Consider the following 25,340-nt stretch of genomic DNA (forward strand, 5'->3'; position numbering starts at 1 on the left):
GTAGCCTCCAAGCTTCTGCAGTGGTCAGGGACTTTGTGCAGGCTGCTTCTATCCAAGTACTTGGAGTGGACATATAGTTCCCCAGCACCACCGCTATACAGTGCATGGGGCTGCTGCAGGCGGCTTTCCCTACCATGAACTGCAGCAGCTTTTGAAACCGCTGATTTGTCTGAGGTCCAGGTATTGCAGCCCAAAGATCACATACTGATAACCCGTCCAGAGGATAGATCAGTACAAACAACAAAAGTATGTCTGCCTGTGTCCCGTATTGTGCAAGCTGTATTGCAAGGTTCTTGGTTTGAACTTCTGTTGGAAGGATTTTCCAGTATAGGCCAGGACTGACAAGGAATCTGGGAAGTTGTGGTATGGAGGCAGGACAGTTTCTTAAGGAAAGTACCACTTAATAAATAAATGAATCTCCAACACAATACCTTCCAATCTACGTGAAGGGACATTTACCCAAAATGTCAATTTCTCTACCATTTATGTCTTCTTCCAATTGTTCAATAGTAGTAACATTTACCACCGTTATATATCATTGTGTGGATAGAGCCTATCAAAAATACTAAATAAAAGATAACATCCCATTTAGGAAAAATGAATTTTATTAACTGAATACAATTGTCAGGACATGTGTGTCCACTATGAAAATATAAAGGACATGAAACATTTATTAAATCTAGCCGCACTTCAGGAATATGGAATATATATTGAATGCAAACAACAAAATCTACAACGTCCAAGGAGGACAGTAAGAAAAAAATAGGATAATCCAAAACAAAGTGGCATGTGACTCTTCAATCAGCTAAGTGCAAAGTAGACACAACCTTCTGTGAAGACTTGTGATATGAGCCCAAGCCCTGGTATTGCACATAAAGCCATCTTATCATGGGACCGTATTCTCTATGAACCACACTGGATCAAATGCCTATCTCCAATCTGCTTTCCATGGATAATGTGAAAAAAGGCTATATAACAGTAGAAAGAGTGGTGCCATGTGTATAAAATAATGTTCAAAGTGACTGGTTACGTCTTCAATACTGTGCACTTCCCCATGATGGGTCTCTCACAAGTCTCATAATATTGGTCTCTTTGTAGTAATGCCCCAAAGTATTGCTTAAGATTAATTCTGCAGGTATAGGAATCTAGGTCTCCTCAGATCGCAACCAGATGACTTGTGAGATGTTCCTTTTATTGCTAACCGGAGTCTCGATCTGAAGAGGTGCAGGGACACATCACTATACTGCAGCACTGAGGTGATGGAACAGGTTCAGCTCAGTCAGGGGGTCTTCACACCTATAGAATCAGACAAGGTAAATCTCATGTAACAAAATGAAACGTGCTTGGTAAAGACCCTTGTGTGGGTTGAATTGTTGCTATTGTAGAAATAAAACATTTGTGGAGGTTACAACACCTGCTCAGATGCTGTCACTTCCTTTGCTAGTTGACAAAATGAAACAATATGGATGACACCTAGTTTGTCTCTAGCATCTCACCTCCTGCTGTCAAAACCAGACACTGTAGAATATCTGAGAGAGAAACTATTCCTTTGGCTACATCATTCTCATCCACAACCACCAGTCTGTGCACCTACAAAGAAGAGTGATAACTGATTATTGAAAAAATGATTAAGTATGGCTTTGACAAAAAATCAGTTAGGTGGATTCACAACTGGCTTAATGATCGGGCACAACGAGTAATACTAAATGGCTACACATCGAACTGGAAGAAAGTCAAAAGCGGGGTGCCGCAGGGCTCTGTTCTGGGCCCAGTACTTTTTAATATCTTTATAAATGATCTGGACGATGGAATTATTGGGGAACTCATAAAATTTGCAGATGATACGAAGATAGGAGGAATAGCCAACACTAGAGAGGAGAGAGAGTGTATTCAAAAGGACTTAGACACACTGGAACAATGGGCTGAGGCGAACAAAATGGTATTTAACAGGGACAAATGCAAAGTTCTACATCTGGGTAACAGAAATGTAAAAAACATATATAGTATGGGAGGAATAGAACTAAGTGATAGCATAGGGGAAAAGGACTTGGGCATAATAGTCGATCACAAATTCAACATGAGCCAACAGTGCGGTGCTGCTGCAAAAAAGGCTAATAAAATTCTGGGATGTATTAAGACAAGCATTGAATCTAGATCAAGAGAGGTCATTATTCTGCTGTACTCTTCCCTGGTCAGACCACACCTGGAATACTGTGTACAGTTCTGGGCGCCTCAATTCAAGAAAGACATCAATATATTGGAGCAAGTCCAGAGAAGAGCAACCAAAATGGTGGAAGGTCTGCAAACCATGTCCTATGAGGAGCGGCTAAAAGAACTGGGATTGTTTAGTTTGCAGAAGAGAAGGCTGAGGGGAGATTTAATAGCAGTCTACAAATATCTGAAAGGTAGTCACAGTGCAGAGGGATCTACCCTATTCTCATTAGCACAAGGAAGTACAAGAAGCAATGGGATGAAACTAAAGGGAAAGAGATACAGATTAGACATTAGGATAAACTTTCTGACAGTGAGGGTAGTGAGAGAGTGGAATAGGCTGCCACGGGAGGTGGTGGGCGCTCCATCAATGGAAATCTTCAAGCGGAATCTGGATAAACATATGCTGGGATGATTTAGGAAGACCTGCACTCGCAGGGGGTTGGACCCGATGGCCCTTGAGGTCCCTTCCAACTCTACCATAAGATTGTAAGATAAGATTGATGTTAAAATTCTGGCCTGTTCGGAAGTTTTCCACGCTTTTACAAGGTCGACAAATATAGTTGTATATGGATTAAAAATAACTAGAAAGCTTTACTTATTATAAGCCCCCCAGCTGGTCTCTGCATACAAAGCTGCAGCAATGATGTGTGCTCTGAACGCAGCAGCTTGTCACTACTCGTAGTGGTCCAGGTTGGTATAAAACTGCGGACAATCAATGGCGTCACGGCCACATCACTTCACTACAACTGTTTAAAAATAGCCCGGCGGTGGATCACAATCTGTAGGGGCATTCGCCATAGGAGAGTTGAAAGATCACAATCTTTTATTAGAAGTGTAATTTTACCTTCATTCAGCTGCAAGTAGATATAATGCAGTGCCATCAGTCTACTGATATATGGGGGGGAACCATTAGGAATGCTGTACTTTGGCAGTTCCACAGAAATTGATGGAATGGCAGCAACCACTGCTTCATTTAAATGGGGGGTGTGAGGCACCAATAGTCTCCTGATCAGTCAGGGTCGAAACAGGCTGACCCACACCAATCTGCAATTTATCCCTTGTCCTTTGGATAGGGGTTACGTTGATCTTGTGGGTAAACTACTTTAAAGGGGTTTTCACATCCTATAAACGCATAGAATATCACCAATCTGATATGCTATCATTTCAGGATCACACCTGGAACCTTTCTTGGAAATGAAGAGGGCATTATATTAAATATTCCCTTGCATAGCCTCTTGTTCACCTGTGTCTCCTTAATTTTTAGGACTGTGGGAGTTCCAGAGGTCAGACCCTCACCAACCATTGATAATGTCAGAGTCGTGTTTGACTAATGGACCAATAATCCCGGGTAACTGTCGTTGTGCTAATTGATATGAGCTAAGGGCTAGCGACGCAGTATTGATACCAGACGCGAAGGTTGGTATTAACTCCTCTCTTAGGGTTGGTTCACACTAGCGCTTGTACTCCGTCCAGAAGGAGTCCGCACGGCTTCCCCTCCCCCCCGGACGGAATACAATCACCATTGTAAGCAATTTGCTAGCAAAGGACACGGACCCCATAGACTATAATGGGCTCTGTGTGCTGTTTGATTGAGATGTGCCATACCAATCAGGAATGAATAGGAAAACTTACATTGCTGTTATATCACTTCCTTTCTCTGATACTATTTAATCGTCCAGTTTTTAATAAAAAGGTGCGTTAGCACACATTCCTCTGCTGAGGGTTGGTTCACACTAGTGTTTGTATTCTGTCCGTAAGGAGTCCGTATGGACACCCCCCAGACGGAATACAATCGCCATTGTAAGCAATGTGCTGCGGTTTGATATGTTTTTAATGTATTCGTATATATATTTATGAATGATTCATGCGGGCAGTGCACAGCAAGCACACATATCCCATTATATTCTATGGGGTCCGTGCGCTTTGCCAGCACCTCGCTTACAATTGCGATTGTATTCCGTCCGGGGGGTGTCCATGGGGACTCATTACGGACGGAATACAAGTACTAGTGTGAACCAACCCTCAGTAGAGGAATGTGTGCTGACGCAGTTTTTTATTAAAAACTGGAGGATTAAATAGTAGCAAAGAAAGGAAGTGATATAACAGCAATGTAAGTTTTCATATTCTTTCCTGATTGGTATGGCACATCTCAATAAAACAGAAAAAGTGTAAGCAGTGCCATATATAGCCAACTACTCCCGGTCCTGCATGTTGACCTTGGGGCGCTGTCTTGTGGCAGCAAGCCAAGCATTTGGTTTTCTTGCACCCATCTTGTATACAGGCGCCATCTTATCATATAACATTATAGCAGTTTCAAGCATAAGCAACTATATCTAGCATTCAGCTTTTAAGAATAACAATGTTCTTCATACATTACATGATTATAACCTTCACACCATAATCATAGAAACATTATACAATCTCAATTCCAATGAAGTTGGGACATTGTGTAAAACTTAAATAAAAACAGATTATGATGAACTGCAAATCCTTTTCAACCTATATTCAATTGAATACACTGCAAGGACAAGATATTTCATGTTCAAACAGATAAACTTTATTGTTTTTTTTGTTGTTTTTTTTTTTTGCAAATATTCACTCATTTTGAAATTGATGCCCGGAAACACGTTCCAAAAAAGCTTGGACAGGGACAAGAGAAGACTGGGAAAGTTGAGGAATGCTCAAACACCCCCCCCCCCCCCCCAGCTGCTTGGAGCTTCCAGAAGTGAACTGGTTAGCTGGAGACAGGTGAGTGTCATAACTGGGTATAAAGGGAGCATCTCCAAAAGCCTCAGTCGTTCACAAGCTAGGATGGGCGTCTCTGGGGACAAGCGCATCTGAGATGGACTGACGCAAAGTGGAAAGTGTCCTGTAGTCTGTCCAGTTCAAGACCAACACGAAAGGCACCGCACTTATTCCCGCGTTTTGATAACATGTAGCTTTATTGCGGCCAGTAAAAACACACAACGCTGTCACAGCTTTACGGGGTTTTCCCCTTTTTCAAGTGGGATACAAAAAGACCAAAGTTCCCTACGTAATTAAAGCATAATAAAAAAACACATTCAACAATCTGATATTGACAAACAAAGCTTGGATCCATATGTTTGCAGATCTTACAATGTAAATAGTGCCATAGACCTGTTATTCCATCACTAATCAGAAAATAGATGGAATAACAGGTCTATGGCACTATTTACATTATAAGATCTGCAAACATATGGAACCAAGCTTTGTTTGTCAATATCAGATTGTTGAATTGTGTTTTTTTTTTATTCTGCTTTTATTATGTAGGGAACTTTGGTTTGTTTGTATCCCACTTGAAAAAGGGGAAAACCCCGTAAAGCTGTGACAGCGTTGTGTTTTTTTACTGGCCACAATAAAGCTATGTGTTATTATCAAAACTTGGGAGTAAGTGCGGTGCCTTTCGTGTTGGTCTTGAATTGTCATGTCGTCCCCTGTGGATGTCAAGGGCTCCAGCTGCTGAATATCTCTCCATTCCTTCTTCACCCTCTATCCAACACTCCAGAGCCATTCCAGAGAGGATCATGGTCGTGCGCTAGTACCCCCTACCAGTTCATACCGTAGTCTGTCCAGTTCACATTTCAAATTGTTTTTGGAAATTATGGACGTCGTGTCCTCTGTTTCAAAGAGGAAAAGGAGTGTCCAGATTTTTATCAGTGCAAAGCTCAGTATCTCTGATGGTATAGGGGGTGTCAGTGCCTGTATCTGGGGTAACTTGCACATCTGTGAGGGCAGTGAGGGCACCATTAATGCTGAAAGGTACATACAGGTTTTGGAGCATCATATGTTGCCATCCAAGTGACGTCTTTGTCAGGGACATCCTTGTTTAATTCAGCAGGACAATGCCAAGCCACATTCTGTACGTGTTACAACAGCGTGGCCTCATAGGTATAGAGTGCGGTGCCTGCAGTCTAGACCTGTCTCCCATTGAAAATTTGTGGCGCATTATAAAGCGTATAAATACATCAACGAAGACCCCGGACTGCTGAGCAACTGAAGCTGAACATCAAGCAAGAATGGGAAAGAATTCCAGCTACTAAGCTTCAACAATTCGTGTCCTCAGTTCCCAAACGCTTATTGAGTATTGTTAGAAGGAAAGGTGATATAACACAGTGGTAAACAGGCCCCCGCCCCAGTTTTTTTTGTAATGTGTTGCAGACATGAAATCTAAAACGAGTGAATATTTGCAAACAAAAACCAAATAAAGTTTATCTGTTTGAACATGAAATATCTTATCCTTGTAATGTATTCAATTGAATACAGGTTGAAAAAGATTTCCAGATCATCGTATTCTGTTTTTACACAACGTCCCAACTTCATTGGAATTGGATAAGGAAATATCCTTTTAACTACATCCACCTACAACTTAACACTGAAGCGTTATTTACACCAGTCCTAGTTGAAATATGAAGACAAACACAGACAAGGTACCGTATATGCGGGAGGTTCTTTGCTCATATTTACCCTTTACTAAATCTACTTTATATCCACAATTGCTTTTTATCTATATGTGGCCCTAAATAAAAGGCTGCATACGTCTTCCGCTTTGATTCCTACTGGAAAAAATATGGTAGCAATAAAATCTCTTTAACTCCTGATTGAAAATCCTGCAGTGTGAACAGCTGTACTGACAAACATCAGCTTTCTATGCTGCATATACCAATTTCAGGTTAAAGATGGATCTGCGACACTCCTCTTCATTAATAAAACTTTTACTTTATTCCATTATCCAAGACAATACAAAAACTCCATGTAAAAGGTAGAAAAAACAAAAAAATACAAAAAGACGCAATAAAAACCGCTGTCAGTGAAGCATAGCTGACGCGTTTCAAGTTTTCTGTACCCGGTACAAAATGATATCAATATGGACATCTGTGGTTTCTTTAAGTGTGGTGCCCCCAAGTGTCGAACATGCAAATTAACTAACAACACTAAAACACTAACAAGTTTTGCGTCCAATTTTGATGTAAAATATTATAATCATATTGATTGTAATAGTACATTTGTAGTATATTGCATCAAATGTATGGAATGCAATTTAGACTACATTGGATGCACGTCACGCACTTTGAGAACTAGAATATTAGAACATGTGAAAGATAGTGAAAAAAGTTCTTTGGAAGGCATTTCGGCAGCCTCTAAACACTTTCTTACAACACATAGAGGTTCAATGAAAACATTTAAATTTTGGGGCATTGATAGCATTACGGATTCCATAAGAGGTGGCGATCGTAAAAAACTATTACATAAACGAGAAGCCCTATGGATCTATAGATTTGACAGCCGTTACCCAAAAGGGTTAAATATAAGAACCGCCTTGACTTATATCTATTAATACATAGATCATATTAGTGTGTAACCTTGTGGTATTTCAGATGAATTAAATTGGTTATATGAATAGTGTTTTACATCTATCAGGAATATTTTCTTTAAGGCTATTTCTCTTTAAGGCCATTGATTGGCTTGGAATTTACATTGATATAATTACCAAATCGAATTTCTTCTTATGATTAGCCACGGCCTTGCATCATATGAATATGAATGGCAAAGATGGAGTAAGACTTGATTGGTTGCTTTTGACCATGTGATTTTGAGCCAATCAGGGCGAGATTAGAACGGCAATCCCAATCCATTGATAAAACCAAGATACATAGCTTCCGGAGACATGAACCAGGAAGTAATATCCGATCTTAGACACGACTACAGCCCTAATCATATAAGGTGAGATTTGAACTTTTAGCCAAGTGTTTGGGTTGGATCTTTAGTAACTATATTTTTGTATTAATAGTTATTCTTCGTTTCACCTATGGTTGTGTTATGATGGTGAAGCTTTCTGGTCACATGCATAATTAGAGGCGGGTTGCTCCCCCCCTTTTTTTGTTAATGTCAAGTGTCATTAGTGTTATAGCTTACACATGTTGAATAAGGGTATATATGTAGCATTTCACCAGTGCATCAGCAGACCTTAAACAGCTATGAATAAGAGACCCATACGGTCTTGAAACGCGTCAGCTATGCTTCACTGACAGCGGTTTTTATTGCGTCTTTTTGTATTTTTTTGTTTTTTCTACCTTTTACATGGAGTTTTTGTATTGTCTTGGATAATGGAATAAAGTAAAAGTTTTATTAATGAAGAGGAGTGTCGCAGATCCATCTTTAACCTGAAATTGGTAAATACATTATCCTGGTCTTGGAGTCCCAAAGGCAGCGGATCGTGCACCTCCCTAAGAAATTTGTGCAGGTGAGCTTTTTCATGACCAAAGTTTTTTGCATTTTGGACATTTCTATGCTGCACCCTCCAAGTCCAATATGAAACACATGTGTGAATGATGTCCATAGGAAGAGCTAACTATATAGAAAAGGGATGTTTCTGGACTGGGATTTTCCTTTTTAAACAGCCGTAGAATATTGTACAGGCATCTGACAATCCACTAACTCATTAATATATTATTCAGGATTATTGCATTGACTATTGGATAGAAATATACATGGATAGAAAATGTCTGTTGCTGCCCACACTGGTCTCTCTGGCCTATTAAAAGGGGTTGTCTTCAACATGTCACCTATTCACATAAGTGATGGGGAGGGTAGGACCAATGGGCACCCTTCCCCCCAAATGCAAGAGTGATAAGACCCCGTCCTAACTGTATGTATAGTTGGCTATAGGCCCTAACACCTAGCAGCTGTTTGTAGAAATAGTTCCCCTATATTATAAAGGCTTGCACATTACCTCTGCTTCAACAAGGCGGTTGATAATAGTTTCAAGAGTTTCGTGCGGGTAACACTTAAGAACACCCTCAAAGTAATGAGAGCGATGTCCAAGAGCCTTAGTCACTGTGATATCCAGATTGTTGTAGGTTTTCTCAGCGGCTAAATTCTAGGAAGTGATAAAAGTAAATGTCATTGTACGTGAGTATACAAGGAAGTGTCAGAGGTTAGCGCTAAAAGGTACTCACAATGACATCAAACTTGGAATAGATATCCACCACCCGCCCTGCAGAGACAAAAAAAAAAAATATATTAACATTTGCATATTTACATTAAGAATACAATAAAACACGAAACATGGGGCAAAGTCCAACAATACAAAGTGGCTGCAGGAGCACAGTCTGTCATACAGGAATGCTTCTCACTATATCTGTATTCTGTATTGTTTTGCAAAATGGAAAACAAAGAAATTGAATGACATTTTCTAGATACTTAAGTTTAATAGGTTGCTAATACTTCATTTCCACACTCGATTCTAGTTAATGTGTAGGAGGTTGCCCTTTATATGGTATCCTAGCACACTACGTAGCTGTCATCTAACAGCTCTCTTTCCCAACACTCTTATAAGAATGCATGTTCAGATTGGACAAGCAGAGGTTTTCAAAGCGAAAATTATGATAAGGTTAGATCAACAACATCAGATCAGTGAAGGTCTGTCGCCCAACACCCTCGCCGATCAGCATTTCCCCGCAGGTGATACAAAGAGAATGAAGCAGAAAGCAGGCAGGTCTGTTCTCTGTGTAGTGCCTGAACTGTCACTGCAGCTTAGCTCCCAGGAGAGGTCCTGCAATACCATGGTCTGACCACTACACAGCGCTGTTTGCTTCCTTTCTGTATATGAATTTCTGAGAGCAGGTGACTGGTGGGGTGCTGGGTATCAGACCTTCACTGATCTTACTGACTTTAAATAGGGTTTTTGGGGATCACAATACTAATGGCCTACCACTGGCAGAACCTCAACAAGCTGTATGAAGAAGCTGCAACATCAGGCCAAAAGTATTGGCCTCTTCAATGGAGATATCGGTGTCATTGTCCATAGGCGGTAAGGAACGCCCTCTTCTGAAAGTACAGGGCTATGGACGAGAGTGGAAAGAGATCAGTAACGGCACCGATATCTCCAGCCCCAGGGCACATAACAGGAAAGCCAGCAGTGCACTGAATTCAGCACACTGTCAGCTTTCTAGCAGTATATAAAAGCGCATGTGCAGGAGAACATGAAAGCTCCTCTTTAATAGGTAAAAAAAAAATGTTTTTAACCACTTCCGGACCGCCCATAGACTATATACATCCGGAAGGTGGTTGCCTTGTTCTTCCAGGACGTACTGGTACATCCAAGCAATACTCAGCAGCTGTATGAGATCGTGCAGCTGCTGAAACTGGGAGCCAGCTGTAACTTCAGCCGGAGCTCCCAGAGAGAAGGTTTATTACCTTCCCTGTCTTCTCAATTGTTGTGTATACAGTGCTCAATGAGCACTGTATACACAGCTATGGGCGCGGCCACCCTCTGACCCCTCAGTCACGTGATCCGCCGGGTTCAGCGTCTTGCAAGAGCTGCTGGGTCCTACAGGATCCAGATCAGCTCTGTAAGCTGTGTATACAGTGTGCAGGAGGCTGTATTCCTCCTGCAACTGGGGGTAAATGTACCAGCCCCAGTTTCAGGGGAAATCAGTCTCTAATACAAAAGAAAAAGTGATCAGATGTCCCCAAAGGTCTCTTATAACCTTATGGGGACACAATCTGAAAAAAATCAATTAAAAAAATTTATAGCAAAAACAAATTTCTCCGGCAACTCTCCGATGATAAAATATAACTTTTAATCAGAAAACATCATAAAATGACAAAAAATTTGATGTCAATCACAAAATAAAGAAAAAAAAAAAAAGTAAACCCCCTAAAAAACGCAGACGCGTTGCGGAACCATCGTTCCTTCCTCAGTGCATGCTCTGAATAGAATGACCTGGGTTAATATAGGTTTCTCACCCATCTCAATTTCCGGTGTTAGGGAACCACCATAGTCATCTTTGCAAATTATTCGTCACCTGGACCTGAAGCTCCACTAGTTATAACATGTGCATATATACCTAAATATATCTATTTTACTCCTGAACCCTAATTTATTATAAGGATACAAAAGAAGAACATTCAACCTTCTCTACATGTCATCCAAAAGAATTTTTTTTTTTTTAAATTTATAGATATAGATTTTTTTTAAAAAAATTTTTTATAGCAAAGTTTAAAAAAAATGTAAATAAAATAATTTAAAAAATCATAAAAAAATAATACGCCAATAAAATGCCACTATTAAAGGTGATAGCCCCACCTCCGACGACACCATATAAAATAAAAATTACCGTAACTATTTTCTAAAGTTTTTCAGTACCACTTTGTGTTATTAAAAAACAAAAACAAAAGAAAAGTGAAAACCAGACACGATTTCCCTCCTATTATGTTTATATTTTCCCAGATATAAAAAAAATTAAAACACATTCAAAAATAAAAAGATAATAATAAAGCCCTGTGTGTCCCTGAAAAAAGATGCAGAAGTTAGTTTACTGAGACATACGAGAAAAACGTTACAGCCCTCAAAACCACACATGCAAAAAAAAAAACTAAAATGTGTCTGGACCCTGACCAGAAATTGGCCCGGTACTGAAGTGGTTAAATGACATTGACCATAAATGTTCTTCATATTTACCAGAATCATCGACAACGGGCAATGCAGAGACACGACGCTGCACAAAAATACCCAAAGCAACGTATACTGGAGTGTTTGGATGAACCATAGCAATGTTATCATAGGTGCCAATCTTCAGCTCTCTTAATGTTTGCTTCACAAAACTTGGCTTTTCCATTTCAGACATCTGTCAATAAAACCAGAAGGTGAGGAAAAAGATAACAAAGAGCTAAAGAAGCGAAAACTGAGCAGGAACTGAAATGGACTCACAAATAGCTTGAGGAATTTAAGGATGCGTTTGTGTGTTAATATGTACAGGGTATTTCCAGAGTCTGGAGAAATGACCGGAAGACGATGAATACGATTCTTTATCAGGGAGGAGACTGCATCAAACAAGCTGATGAGGGGGAAAAAAAACACTTGTAAGTGTGCGCTTCAATATTACAACTATTATAAGTGTAATAGAGGAGCTGGCACTACCCCCTCCTCACCTGGCACTGGGCGATATGCTGACCAGAGGCTTGAATGAGTCTTGCAAATAAACTTCTGGAAAGAAACAGACAACTGAATAGTTAGAAAACTCAAATAAAATTCTTTCATCTGAAAATCTAACCTTGAATCTTATCAAAATCGCCTTTTAACAGGCCAGTTATGGCCTCTTGCCAAATATTAACTATAGCGCCTACAAACACTCACCTCTCCATGTCTCTATCTTATGCTCCTCCAGCTCGTAAATCTGCACCTGATAACACAAAGGACAAAGTAACAATTTAACTACCCATCAATACTAGGTTCAATAAGGAGTCACTCTGCAGGACAACCGCCTTACTACTCCAAAAATACAGGCGTCATATTGAAAGACAGCTGGCTGGATAGGTGACTAATGCTAGGCAAACTGCAGAAAACTACATTAGTGAAAAGCTCCTCTTTAATAGGTAAAAAAAATGTTTTTAACCACTTCCGGACCGTCCATAGACTATATACATCCAGAAGGTGGTTGCCTTGTTCTTCCAGGACGTACTAGTACATCCAAGCAATACTCAGCAGCTGCATGAGATCGTGCAGCTGCTGAAACTGGGAGCCAGCTGTAACTTCAGCCGGAGCTCCCAGAGAGAAGGTTTATTACCTTCCCTGTCTTCTCAATCGTTGTGTATACAGCGCTCAATGAGCGCTGTATACACAGCTATGGGCGCCGCCATGATGCGGCCACCCTCTGACCCGCCAGTCACGCGATCCGTCGGGTTCAGCGTCTTGCAAGAGCTGCTGGGTCCTACAGGATCCAGATCAGCTCTGTAAGCTGTGTATACAGCGTGCAGGAGGCTGTATTCCTCCTGCAACTGGGGGTAAATGTACCAGCCCCAGTTGCAGGGGAAATCAGTCTCTAATACAGTGTACACAAGAAAATACATGTAATGTAAAAACGTACAATGGTAACAGCAGTAGGAAATGGTGGGAAGAGTTTAGGTGATGAAAGTTTAGTGAGCCAGGAGAAAGAACAGAGAAGTGCCATGAATCACTGGATGCCGACATGGAGGACAAAAGAAAATGATGGTTGGCTCTACCAACTTAAAGAGGACCTTTCACGTCCTCGGGCACACGCGGTGTAATACATCGCTAGAAAGCCAATAGTCCACTGAATTCAGGAAACTATCGGCTTTCCTATTCTGAGCCCCCGCTGAAGAGCTATGGGTGCCGTTACCGTAGCTCTGCAGTGTCAGAAGGCCATTTCTGACAGGCTGGGCGGTAAGGAATGCCCCCTCCCACAGCACAGTGCAATAGGCGCTACCGTGAGGAGGGGGCGTTCCACACAGACTGTCAGAAACGCCCTTCTGACACTGAAGAGCTATGGTAACGGCGTACTCTCAGCGCACTGTCAGCTTTCTAGTGGTCTATCCCACCGCATGTACCCGAGGTTGTGTAAGGTCCTCTTTAATATTTAAGCAAACGCTGCTATTCAATGTAAAATAATTATTTTTTGTGCTGTTCCTCCTGCTAGAGAAAAAGATGGATGTGACCATTCCTTTCATCCTAGAGGTGTGTCCCAACAAAGTCATAGGGACATGTAAGTGGATGCTAAGCACACAGCCCAGTTATCAAACTTTTTTGGAGGGGAATTTCTAAAAGGAATTGCAGAGTCCTTAAAAAAAAAAAAAAAAAAAAAAAAAGATGCTCCAAAACCCATTGGCGCCAGAGAACTGATAGGTCCCGTTTAATACGGCCACCCCCAAAGAGACACATACACTCCTTTCACAGCATTAGACAGACTATAGAGAAGCTGACCAAGGATTCCTAGAAACTTACCATGGAAGATTTGTAGTATCTATGAAGAATATTAATAAAGTCTGTGATGGTAAGCATACCTTTATTGAAAAAACAAAAAAATACAGTCAATGCTTGCAACATGTCAGAAATGGGAATGATCATTTACTGTCTTGTGACCTACCCACAAAACTCTGCTTTTTGCTATCCCACAGGGGAGCTGCTCTTACACCATTACTGACCAGCGCAAAGAAAGCCTTCTTCACCTGCAAGATGTAAAGAGACTTACATTGTCACAAGTACCCACACAACTATACGATGCCAGACTCGTCCTGTCATGATTCTCATCCTCATGGAGTAAAGATCCAGACAATGTGGGAATGCATATTCTTTTATTGGATATATTATATCATTTGAGAATGTTTCACTTTGCAAAATTAAATGTAGTATGGGGAAATATCTTCTCGTACACAGAGAAAAAAATGTTAATAAAACAACAAAGTATATTAACAAGTACCCAAAGGGGGGAAGCCACTGACTGATCTGCTTACCTGCAGAGAGGTGTCAAACACGACAAGCTTAGAGCTGATAGGTATAAGGTCATAACACTTGTGGTTCTTCATAAACCTCGTGTACACTTCGCCGTCGGACTCTGAGGATTAATGCAAAGAGATGTTTAACCTGGGTGGTAATTCTTCCTCAAATACCATTGGTTGTACAAGGTACGTTCTTACCTTCTGAAGGAGAAACACATTTTCCATCCTCACTGTTTTGTATCACAACAGATCCCTGAAATATAAAAAGAAAAATTCATCAGAAAAAATATTATTATTATATGAGAGGACTTTCACTTGACATGTCCTGGGTCAATGCTAGGGTGCATTCACAGTGAACATTTGGCATCTTTGCCCTGGGAAATCTGGTGGTGTACATGATAGGGCCAGCTCTGTCCTGGGGAGCCCCTTGGACCCAGTACAGGTGGTGGGTGACAGAAGGACACTGTCTGTGGTGATCTCCATGCGGGAGAACAAATCCCACCTCATGTATGAGACCTTGATGGGACTTGGCAGCACTGTAAGTGACCGTCTGCTTCACCCCAAGTGTGAGAAGGAGCGCTATCGCAGGTCCTTCCTTCCAACCGCGACCAGGCTGTATAATCTACATCAGACCAAGCAAAGATCACTCCGCACTCCACACTTCCGTTTTTCCTTAGCTGCTATGGACTCCTAGTATATCTTCTCTTCTCAGCTTATGTGTGTCCTGTAATATATTACTGTGTATTATCCTGTATCTGTATTACTCTGCTGCTGTAACATACTGAAATTTCCCTACTGTGGTACTATTAAAGGATTATCTCATCTTAAAGCTATCCATATGTCTTACCATTTACATGACAAGAACTGCACCATTACCAGAAAGGAGCTGTGTTCTGGGTGATCAGGAGTGCTATTACGTAGGAAAAACAGAATTTTTTATTTTATTTTTTTTTTTTGGGGGGGGGAATTCAGATTTGCTGCAGATTTCTTATTTCCCATGTAAAAAGAGATACATCTAAGGGAGCGTTCACACTACCGTCAGTGTCCAACAGCTAGTGTCTTCTGCTAATGTCCGTTCAAAATCTTGTGCGGACATTAGCAGCGGACACTAGCTGTGTCCGTGACATTTTGCATTGATTTAAATGGACATCGGGTGCGTTCTTTTACTGTCCGTGGGTGTCCTTAACTGTCCGTTCCCAAAGATGTCCGACTTTTCAAGCGGACAGAAAAACCAGGCATGTAGGTTTTTGCTGTCCGCTTGAAAAGTCTAACATCTTTGGGAACGGACACTTAAGGACAGGCACGGAGTGTAAAAGAACGCACCCGACGTCCATTTAAATCAATGCAAAATGTCACAGACACAGCTAGTGTCCGATGCTAATGTCCGTGCAAGATTTTGCATGGACATTAGCATCGGACATTAGCTGTCGGACACAGACGGTAGTGTGAACGCTCCCTTAGATAGTCATGGCATGGATGAGGACAGTGACTCCCATATAAAAAAAAATTATATGGAGGGTCTTACAGAAACAGCCCCAAGCAGTGCTGCTCTTCCGTATACCCATATCCCCTTTAGGTCATGTGCACATGTGGCTAACCTGTAGTGGATGGGACTTAAAAAAAATAATGCTCTCTGAACAACCCCTTTTACTTTCTTCTTCCAGGGTTTTGTTTTTGACTTGATTGGAATCAGCAACCGGCCCCTGAGTTGCTCTGCCTCCTCGCCAGTCTTCACAGGTAGTTACTTGAGCTACGAGGGCACAGCTAACTACCTTTCAAATGGGAGAGGGGGGAGGTAGTACAGCGACCAGGTGCTGGATCCAATCACATGACCCATAGATGAAATCATGGAAACCCCAGGTCCAGCATGAACAAAAAAAACAAAAACAAAAACCCAGAGGAATTTAATAAAATATAATACCCTGGACAAACAATATTAAAATAAAATAAAAAATCAAATATTAAAAGTCGCAATAACCTAATAAATCCTCCATCGCATCTAGCTTTGCCGCTCTGGTGCTTGCTGCCAGTCTTGGTCTACTCATGTGACCACTGCAGTCAAATAACTGGCCCCAGTGTATGAAAGAAATGGGGGCACCATACCCAAAAGGGGCCACAGGGACCTGATCGCTCACGAGCTCCACAGCTGTATTGGTGTGTTGTGTCGGCATACTGATACTGTTTAATTCTATGACAGGTCCTTGCTCTACCACAGACTACTGCTGGCAGCACACAGGCCGTCTCGGCGTAGGTGGCGTGAAAATACATTGCGCCACTACTACAGGGAGAATCTACGGCTGCTCCACTCATCGTGGGAGCGCGGTACGGCGAGTACAAGATTTATTATTTTATGGTAAGGGATTATGTGCTAAGGAGGCAATTATTATTTATAGGGGGGCTAATATTTATAGTGTGTGAACTATTAACTATAAGGGGGCTAGTATTTATAATGGAGGAGCTATTAACTATAAGGGGTACTATTATAAGAGCGGAATTATTATATATAAGGGGGCTGTTATTTATAATGGAGGAAAGAAGTAGCAACAAAAATAACTTTATGGTTGGGGGTCACCACCACATGAAGAGCTGTATTAAAGGATCACGGCATTAGTAAGGTTCAGAAGCACCGCTTTAGATAAAGGTAAACATGTAACAAACTATGTATCTAATTGTACAATGTTAATCCGTAAGCAAACCCCACATCTATTTCTCACACCCCAAATCCTGCGTAAATGACAAAGTCATGGTCAGTAAGAAACAATGAAGAATCCTCCAAATCCTTAAAAGCCAATGACGGACACTCGGTCCACACGTGTCCATCTTCTTGCAAAACAGGTTAAAAAAAGATAAATAAATAATGGTTTGGTACAAAAAGGGTTCAAACTGCTACACAGCAGACACCCCAATCTGTCTTTTTTAGATGGATTAGTCAATGGACGTCTGTTCATAAAAACTGATAGGCTGTGTCCAATTGTGTACATTTTTGACCAATCCATTTTTTTTTTTGTTCCCCTTTTTCAGTGCACAGAGGGGAAAAATGGACTGCAAAACGGCACAAACTGATTACCCTCCATTTGTAATCCGCTTTCCATAGACCTCAATGGTAATAAAAATCAAAAAAACAGATTGGTTGCCATCCATCTGTCTGGTATCATTATTTGAACGGAAATAAAGTCCTACAAGTCTGACTTTTTTCTCCGCCCAAAAGAGCGGTCACTAGATGGAAATGCTCCAATCGCACACTTGTGGATGGCTTTTACAACCCATTGAAAATGCATTGGTTTTAAAACGAACCATTCGAAATCAGCTTTTGAGGATTTTTGAGACTGTTTCAAAAACAGATTTCACGTGCAGAAGCAAACACAGACGTGAACCCAGCCTGAAATACTATACAAGTAAATATGTATCCTACTATGTATCTAAAGCTGGGTTCACACTAGAGTCAGTGTCTGACAGCTAGTGTCCGATGCAAATGTCCACGCAAGATTTTAGCATTGGACGCTACCAGTGTCCGTTACAATTTGCATTATTTTAAATGGAATATCATGTAGTGTCCTTTACTGTCCATGGGTAACCTTAAAGAGGATCTTTTATCAGATTGGGCACAGGCATTTCTATATACTGCTTGAAAGCAGACAGTGCGCTGAATTCAGCACACTGTCGGCTTTCCTGATCTGTGCCCCGGGTAAAGCGCTATCAGTCCAGGTACCCTAGCGCTTTACAATCAGAAGGACGTTTCTGACACTTAGCCAGGGACACCCTTCTGCCCAGCAGCGCCTATCTCCGCTCACACTGTACAGCGCGATAGGCACTGCTGGGCAGAAGGGCGTCCCTGGCTAAGTGTCAGAAACGTCCTTCTGACTGTAAAGCGCTACTGTACCGGGGCCGATAGCCCTTTACCCGGGACACAGATTGGGAAAGCCAAAACTGCGCTGAATTCAGCGCACTGTCAGCTTTCCAGCAGTATATAGAACTGCCTGTGTCCAAATCCATGAAAGGTCCTCTTTAAGTGTCCGTTTACAAAGATGTCTGATTTTTCAAGCAGACAGCAAAATCCTGGGATTCAAATGGGACACTACATGAAGTCCCATTTAAAATAATGCAAATTGTAACGGACACAGCTAATGTCCGATGCTAAAATCTTGCAGACATTAGCATCGGACACAGACGCTAGTGTGAATGCCCCCTAATTGTACAATATTATATCATTAACGATAAACCATTTTATTGAAACTAGTGTAATTTTTTCCGACTCCATTTCCACAGCCCTGCACATCTGACCATAAAACACCTTTCCACAGCAGAGTATACTCGGGCACTATGAACATAGAAACTTGCTTCTGGTATGGGAGAGGAGATTCTCTCTTTCTTATGTCTACAAGTGCAGAGCGATCAGGATTATGTCCAGAGATATCAGTCAGGATAGGGAGCGGCTGCATAGAAGAATGTCCCAATCCTTAGATGATCTCTCGATATACAGATAGAACCTTAATATCCAGAGACAGGTGAGAATCTGGACTTTCACGTAATACGCAGAGTACTTGTATGAGATGTAACCAAGTGACGTGACCCTTCCACACCCTCATTTCCTCTACACGTCACCCCGTACACATTGTGAGACAGGGAACAGCTGCAAGATTTCACTAAAATATATTCTAAAGTTTACCAATGACACAAATGCAGCCAGATAAGTTCAGTCCCACTTTAAGTGGCCCCTGGGGTCAGAGGGCAGGGCTGTACAGTATAGTATATACCGGCTGTCACCAATGATATAACAGCCGGGTCAGAGCCCTGCACCAATACACTACAGCCTAATGTCATGGCCGTCCTATGGCTACATCTAATATATGAAGGCCGAAGCTGACAGCTACCTGCGGCCGCCCATTGACAGCTGAATAACCGCAGCCGGCCGGCCGCCTCCCCTCAACAAAGCCGCACAGTGTAAGCGCGCTAGTAGCAGAAAGCTCCAGTGCAGACGGGGCAGCAGAGCCGCACACACTCGCCCTGTCCTCGGCCTAGACCATAGACCGGCACCGGGGTCAGTCCCACTCACTCTCACCGAATCCATTGCGGCCTCTTCATCAGATCCAGCACACCGCTACCGACTTCCGCCCGGCTCTAGGTAAACTTCCGCCCGGGCTACACGTCACATCCTGAGATGCCAAAGGGCGCGCACGGCGGCCATCTTTGATGGGGCACCCTTAACCACTTCAACACTGCAGTGCAGAACAATCCCCAAAAAATAACTGAAAACCACCTGAAAGTATTTAAAATGCATTTTTTATTTGTCCTTTAAAAACAAACCAAAAGAAGCAATTAAGCTTTTTCTTACTTGCCTCTTTCACATAAATTATATACATTTCAAAATTATATTCAATACAAAACATGCCACGTACAAGTTTTTATTTTATTTTCTTTTTTAAAAAAAGGAATAATTTTATGTTTTCTACGAAGGACAAATCTTCTGTACAGAATCCTCACCGCACAAATTACAGCTCCCTATGGAATCTCGTCACAAAAAAAGAAAAAAAAAAGGTAATGGTGGAAGAAAAAATGGATGACATAAAAAACAAAAAAAACATACTTGCAAATGGAGATAAAATAAAAACCAAACACGGCAAAAAATTAAAAGTGTTTATACAAGCAAGGAAGGAAAAAAAAAATCAAGTATTTCAAGCATGGGTTTGGATTATAGTTTATATATATATATTTATATAAAAAAAATAAAAACTGTATAGGGTTTACCTAAAAGCTACATTACAATATGTCATATCTAGAAGAATCTAATAGCACTAGAGTCTGGCAGGGATGGGCTGCCAGCTTCCAATGAAGATGTCGATGCTCTTACCAAATTCATTGTTTAAAAAAAGAGAAGGGGGAGGGTCAAGGGGGAGTGGGTGAGAAAAAAAAAACCTAAGAAATGAAAATGAGCGGGTACATTTAATTTCAAATTTTCAGGCTTTTCATAGTGTCCAGTGGTTTCTCAATAATACGGTGTCCGACTATGCACAACATTTAATTTTTTATGTATTTTTCCTCTATTGTTATTTACATTTATCTTTATTTTGTACAATTTTGCAGCTTTTAAACAGTTGTGGAAGCAGCTTTGTGTTAAAAAGCAACAGCACTTAATTTCTATCATATTCACACTAGCTTTGATTTTAAATGCCCTTGGATGCTGATCGCCATTGATTCCTTTTTTTTAATTATTATTATTTTTTCCTCTGTGCGCTCTGAACATAATCGCCGTAACTGCTGGGGTAGGGGTTATCTCCACATTAGGTTGGCAGGGTACAAATGGATAAAAAGATGACTCTCTGCTCAGGTGCAGGAAGAAAATCTAAATCTGGAAGCCAGAGGATTGTGACCTACTCCGCTTAGGACTTCACTGTACATTACTCTTCTACAGAATCTGATTATTGATCACAAAGCATAGGCCAAGATCTAGGACACCATGCCAGTCATAGAAAATGACCCTGTACTTCCCTCACAAGGCTGTAATACATAAATATAATTACATGTACAAATAAATAACACCCCTTCACCTATTCCCACCCCAAGTACTGTGCTAAAAAAATAATAAATCAGGATATGAATTACATACTGGAGAGAACAGCAGCTTCAGAATAATGCAGGTGAAGAAAATGTAAAAAGCATGTTCGGGTAAGATACAGCAGTGCATTTCTAAAACCAGAATTGACAAAGCCCATTGCATCAAAATATACTAACATCCTATTTTTTTTTAGTTTTTTTTTTTTCCAGAGGGTCTTTACAGAAATACTGTGTTTACTGAGTATCATGAATAGGCGCACAGATTCTTGAAAGAATATAAACCAAGGTAAACATACAGTCACGCACATACATACATCTGCCGTTAACAGCAGTTTACTCTACCCCATCACAAGTTAGGTGTTTCTACTACACTTCATATTCCATGTACTGTATAGAGAAGGGTGAGGTTTCAGGCACAGAATAGGGGAGAAAATGGATTGCTTAGGACAGGCCACAAGCAGGCAGTTAGCAGAAAACACGATCCTTAGTGCACTCCTACCTGCTCAAAGCCAAATTTCATGGCAGAGAAGCAGGTCACAAAGCTTCAGTTGGGGGGAATAAAAAAATAATAAAAAAAAAGACCAAAATAGAAATTAAAAAAAAAAATAATACAACTCAATGATGACAAGTCTGGGATGGGTGGTTTACGTTTCCATTACAGTCCCATCGTAAGAGCTGTGTCCATGTTTATGAGGTGCTATCTATTTTAGATTGCCGTGGGAGTGTCACATATACACATAAGTATCCAACAGGCAGATGAGGTAGGTGCTGGCCAGGTGCCTCTGGGATTGGGTAGCTGTGACAGGTAACAGTCAAGGGACTGTCTCTTGCGCTCAACGAAAGCATCTCCTGTGCTCTTTTTTCTGCAGTCTTATGTGCTCTCTTTCGCGCTCGGAGGGTCCTGTAGATTTAGGATTGTCAAACTGCTTTGTTAACTAATGACTATTTTTTTCTCTTTTTTATGCATTTTCATTTACTTTGAGAAGATAGCGCAAAATATTTATTTCGGTAAAAACAAAGAAAAAGAAACTTCCTTCCTAGTTAGAACATTTGTTACTTGGAGGAAGAAAGCGGTGCTACACAAAACATATGCCCAGCTCGAGAGTTTAGGGAATGTTCTCTGCAGAAGAGCTTTCTCTTGCAGTTTCTTCCATCCACTACAGTAGAAGCCTTCAGGCATAGTGACATCATCACACACCTTCCACTTCATGACGCAATAAGCTTGGGGAACTGCTGCTAGGAAGGCTTCAAAAGATAACATGATGAAGTGATGGTGGAGACACACGTTGGTATTCTATGCTCGGCTCCTAGGCTTTCCATAGAAAGGGCACATTATTGAGGATAACCGGAGGCAGTTCACCATGTTCAATTCATCCATTTGCGGCAGTTCCACGCCCCACAGTGACATGGAATCTTGTGCTGATCATCTTCAAAGTCAAACTGGTAGTCATAGGTGAGCTAGAAGCAAGGAAGACAGGTGTTAGAAGAACTTTCCAATTTCTCTGTGTGCCATGCTTATAATATTTCAGTTCTACAATAGTCTAATATACTTTGGATCTAATATAACTTTGAATTTCAACACTTCACCATTTTCTTGTGATCATTTATACATAAAGACTCCATACAGCTCAGATGGTTAGGATTGTATGTGGTCTAGGCAATCCTAAATTTAAGATTCAGGTTACAATATAGGTAGAATAAATCAGCCTGGAGTCCAGACTATTTGCTCCATAGGGGGCAGTCTAGACTGGATTTGCAGGAAACTGGACAAACCCTTTTAAGAAGCACAACTTGAAAACGCTTTATCTTCCTATAGCCTTCGCCTACTTTGTGGGCCTCTACGATTGTCATTTTCCAGAGTGTTAGGCAGTTGCTTAGAAGAACCCATGGTTGCTGTTTTTTTGGCACAAGGTAAGGGAGGCTAGGTATTTATAAAACTGTAACATTTGCATGACTAGGCCTTTCCTAGCAATGAACAATAGTCCGAATTTGCTAATTAAAGGGGCTCTATCAGCAAAATTATGCTGTATGAGCCCCACATATGCGTGTATAGGCTATTCAAGCACCACTGAAGTTATTTTAACCCCCCCCCCCCCCCCTTTTAAAATAAAACCCTAAAAACATAAATGTAAATCAGACCTATTGTGCATGGTGGGCGGTGATACATGATCCGACATCATCTTCTGGCAAGCCTTCCCCTTCTTTTGGCGACGCCCTCCGGTCCTGGCTCTTCCCCGGCTTCATCATCATCTCCCGGCGGTTCAAATCCGGCACGTGCGCAGTGCCATTGAGAAAAATGGCGCCGGAGCGTGCGCAGTAGCCCCGGAGGGAGCGCTACTGCGCAAGCGTCGGGTTTGAACTAATCGGATTTGAAATGCTGGAAGAAGATGATGAAGCCGGGTAAAAGCCAAGACCTTTCACCGATTTGGGCACAGGCAGTTCTATATACTGCTGGAAAGCTGACAGTGCGCTGAATTCAGCGCACTGTCAGCTTTCCCATTCTGTGCCTCGGGTAAAGAGCTATTGGTCCCGGTACTGTAGCTATTTACAGTCAGAAGGGCGTTCCTGACAGTCTGTCAGGTACGTCCTTCTTCAAAGCAGCGCCTATAGCACTGTACAGTGTGAGTGGGGAGGAACAAGTTCCTCCCCGCTCACACTGTACAGCATGATACGCGCTGCTGTGAAGAAAGACATACCTGACTGACTGTCAGAAACTCCCTTCTGACTTTAAAGAGCTACGGTACCGGGACCAATAGCTCTTTACCCGGGGCACAGAATGGGAAAGCCAAAAGTGCACTGAATTCAGCGCACTGTCAGCTTTCCAGCAGTATATAGAACTGCCTGTGCCCAAATCGGTGAAAGGTCCTCTTTAATGTTATGCCTTTTAAAAGATCATTTCATCTTCAATTTGCTTAACCCTTCATAATTAAACAGTCATTTTGACCAGGAGTGTCCAAACTTTTGCATGCCACTGTAGTCACTTACGTCACAATATGCAAATGAGCAGTCTGGAGCACTGAGGGCAGCTCTGTTGCTTCAAACAGCTATGCTTCACCCTGCTCTAGTATGCCAGTGCAAACACAAAGACAGCACAGCTCTCTGGCCCTGTCACTCAAAGACGGGAGGGAGGAAGGAAGGCAGGCAGGCATGTTACAGTAGTTTGAAGCAGCGGAGTTGCCCTCAGTGCACCAGATTACTCATTAGCATATTGAGAAATAAATATCTTAGCAAAGGAGGCACAAAATTTTCATGACAAAAAAAAATAAAAATATTGCATTCATGTGAATCTGACCTATCAAACCTTGTTGATGGTTTAACCTCACTATGATCCCTCATTGCTCATCCCTCAAGTCCACAGGCTGCACGGTTCTGTACCGAGCTTTTCCACAGGAAATACTCGGAGATGCTCATCCAGCCAAACACTGGCTTTAGCAACATGGTTTTGACATTATAAGAAAGAGGAGATTCTCAGCTTGATGCCAAACATGAAGAACTAGCTCTAACAGAATAAGATATCACTAGAGATGAGCGAACAGTGTTCTATCGAACTCATGTTCGATCGGATATTAGGCTGTTCGGCATGTTCGAATCGAACACCGCGTGGTAAAGTGCGCCATTACTCGATTCCCCTCCCACCTTCCCTGGCGCCTTTTTTGCTCCAATAACAGCGCAGGGTAGGTGGGACAGGAACTACGACACCGGTGACGTTGAGAAAAGTAGGCAAAACCCATTGGCTGCCGAAAACATGTGACCTCTAATTTAAAAGAACAGCGCCGCCCAGCTTCGCGTCATTCTGAGCTTGCAATTCACCGAGGACGGAGGTTTCCGTCCAGTTAGCTAGGGGTTAGATTCTGGGTAGGCAGGGACAGGCTAGATAGGAAGGAGAAGACAACCAACAGCTCTTGTAAGAGCTAAATTCCAGGGAGAAGCTTGTCAGTGTAACGTGGCACTGACGGGCTCAATCGCCGCAACCCAGCTTTCCCAGGATCCTGAATGGAATACACTGTCAGTGTATTCCCGTATACCCGATATATACCCCGATACCCGTTCCAACGGTGTGCCCCCCCACCTTCACCCCAGAAATACCCTGCAAGTCCCCTAGCAATAGAATTGGGGCTATATACACCCACAATTTTTACTACTGGTATACAGTGCCATTGTCTGACTGGGAATTCAAAGAATATATTGGGAATACAAATACCCTCATTTCTTGCTACTGCCATATAGTGCCAGTGTCTGACTGGGAATTCAAAGAATATATTGGGGTTACGTGCACCCACAATTTTTACTACTGGTATACAGTGCCATTGTCTGAC

The 25,340-nt window shown here is 41.7% G+C and overlaps 2 protein-coding genes across 6 annotated transcripts in view; both read right to left on the reverse strand.

Moving 5' to 3' along the window:
• Positions 1-587: 587 nt before the first annotated feature.
• Positions 588-19,622, reverse strand: PRKAG1 (protein kinase AMP-activated non-catalytic subunit gamma 1). 2 transcript variants are annotated; one of them, XM_075265543.1, is made up of 13 exons: positions 19,532-19,622; positions 14,671-14,725; positions 14,488-14,588; positions 14,121-14,202; positions 13,979-14,037; positions 12,374-12,419; positions 12,169-12,223; positions 11,948-12,074; positions 11,699-11,864; positions 9,192-9,229; positions 8,966-9,112; positions 1,497-1,590; positions 588-1,296 (listed from the first exon to the last, which is right to left on the reverse strand). In XM_075265543.1, exons 1-13 carry the CDS (start codon positions 19,538-19,540, stop codon positions 1,280-1,282), a joined length of 996 nt encoding a protein of 331 aa, XP_075121644.1. In that variant the 5' UTR covers positions 19,541-19,622; the 3' UTR covers positions 588-1,279. The 2 variants fall into 2 exon arrangements, with proteins under 2 accessions (XP_075121644.1, XP_075121643.1); XM_075265542.1 differs by lacking the exon at positions 588-1,296 and having other exon boundaries at positions 1,474-1,590.
• Positions 19,623-20,516: 894 nt separating this feature from the next.
• Positions 20,517-25,340, reverse strand: part of KMT2D (lysine methyltransferase 2D) — a 108,007-nt gene continuing 103,183 nt past the window's right edge. For all 4 annotated transcript variants that reach the window (XM_075265554.1, XM_075265553.1, XM_075265552.1 and 1 more), the window contains one exon: positions 20,517-22,482. In XM_075265554.1, the coding sequence (XP_075121655.1) occupies positions 22,390-22,482 (93 nt within the window). In that variant the 3' untranslated portion in view covers positions 20,517-22,389. The remainder of the gene's footprint in view (positions 22,483-25,340) is intronic.

This window comes from Leptodactylus fuscus, chromosome 2, assembly GCF_031893055.1.
Source record: "Leptodactylus fuscus isolate aLepFus1 chromosome 2, aLepFus1.hap2, whole genome shotgun sequence".
Taxonomy (NCBI): domain Eukaryota; kingdom Metazoa; phylum Chordata; class Amphibia; order Anura; family Leptodactylidae; genus Leptodactylus; species Leptodactylus fuscus.

Bases quoted from the DNA above. Each gene is read 5' to 3' on its own strand.
- PRKAG1 (XM_075265542.1), bottom strand. The intron at 11,865-11,947 runs GTGAGTCCATTT...TTTTATTGACAG, and splicing joins TTAAATTCCTCAAGCTATTT to ATGTCTGAAATGGAAAAGCC. The intron at 9,230-11,698 runs GTAAATATGAAG...TTGTCTCTGCAG, and splicing joins GCCCGTTGTCGATGATTCTG to GGCGGGTGGTGGATATCTAT.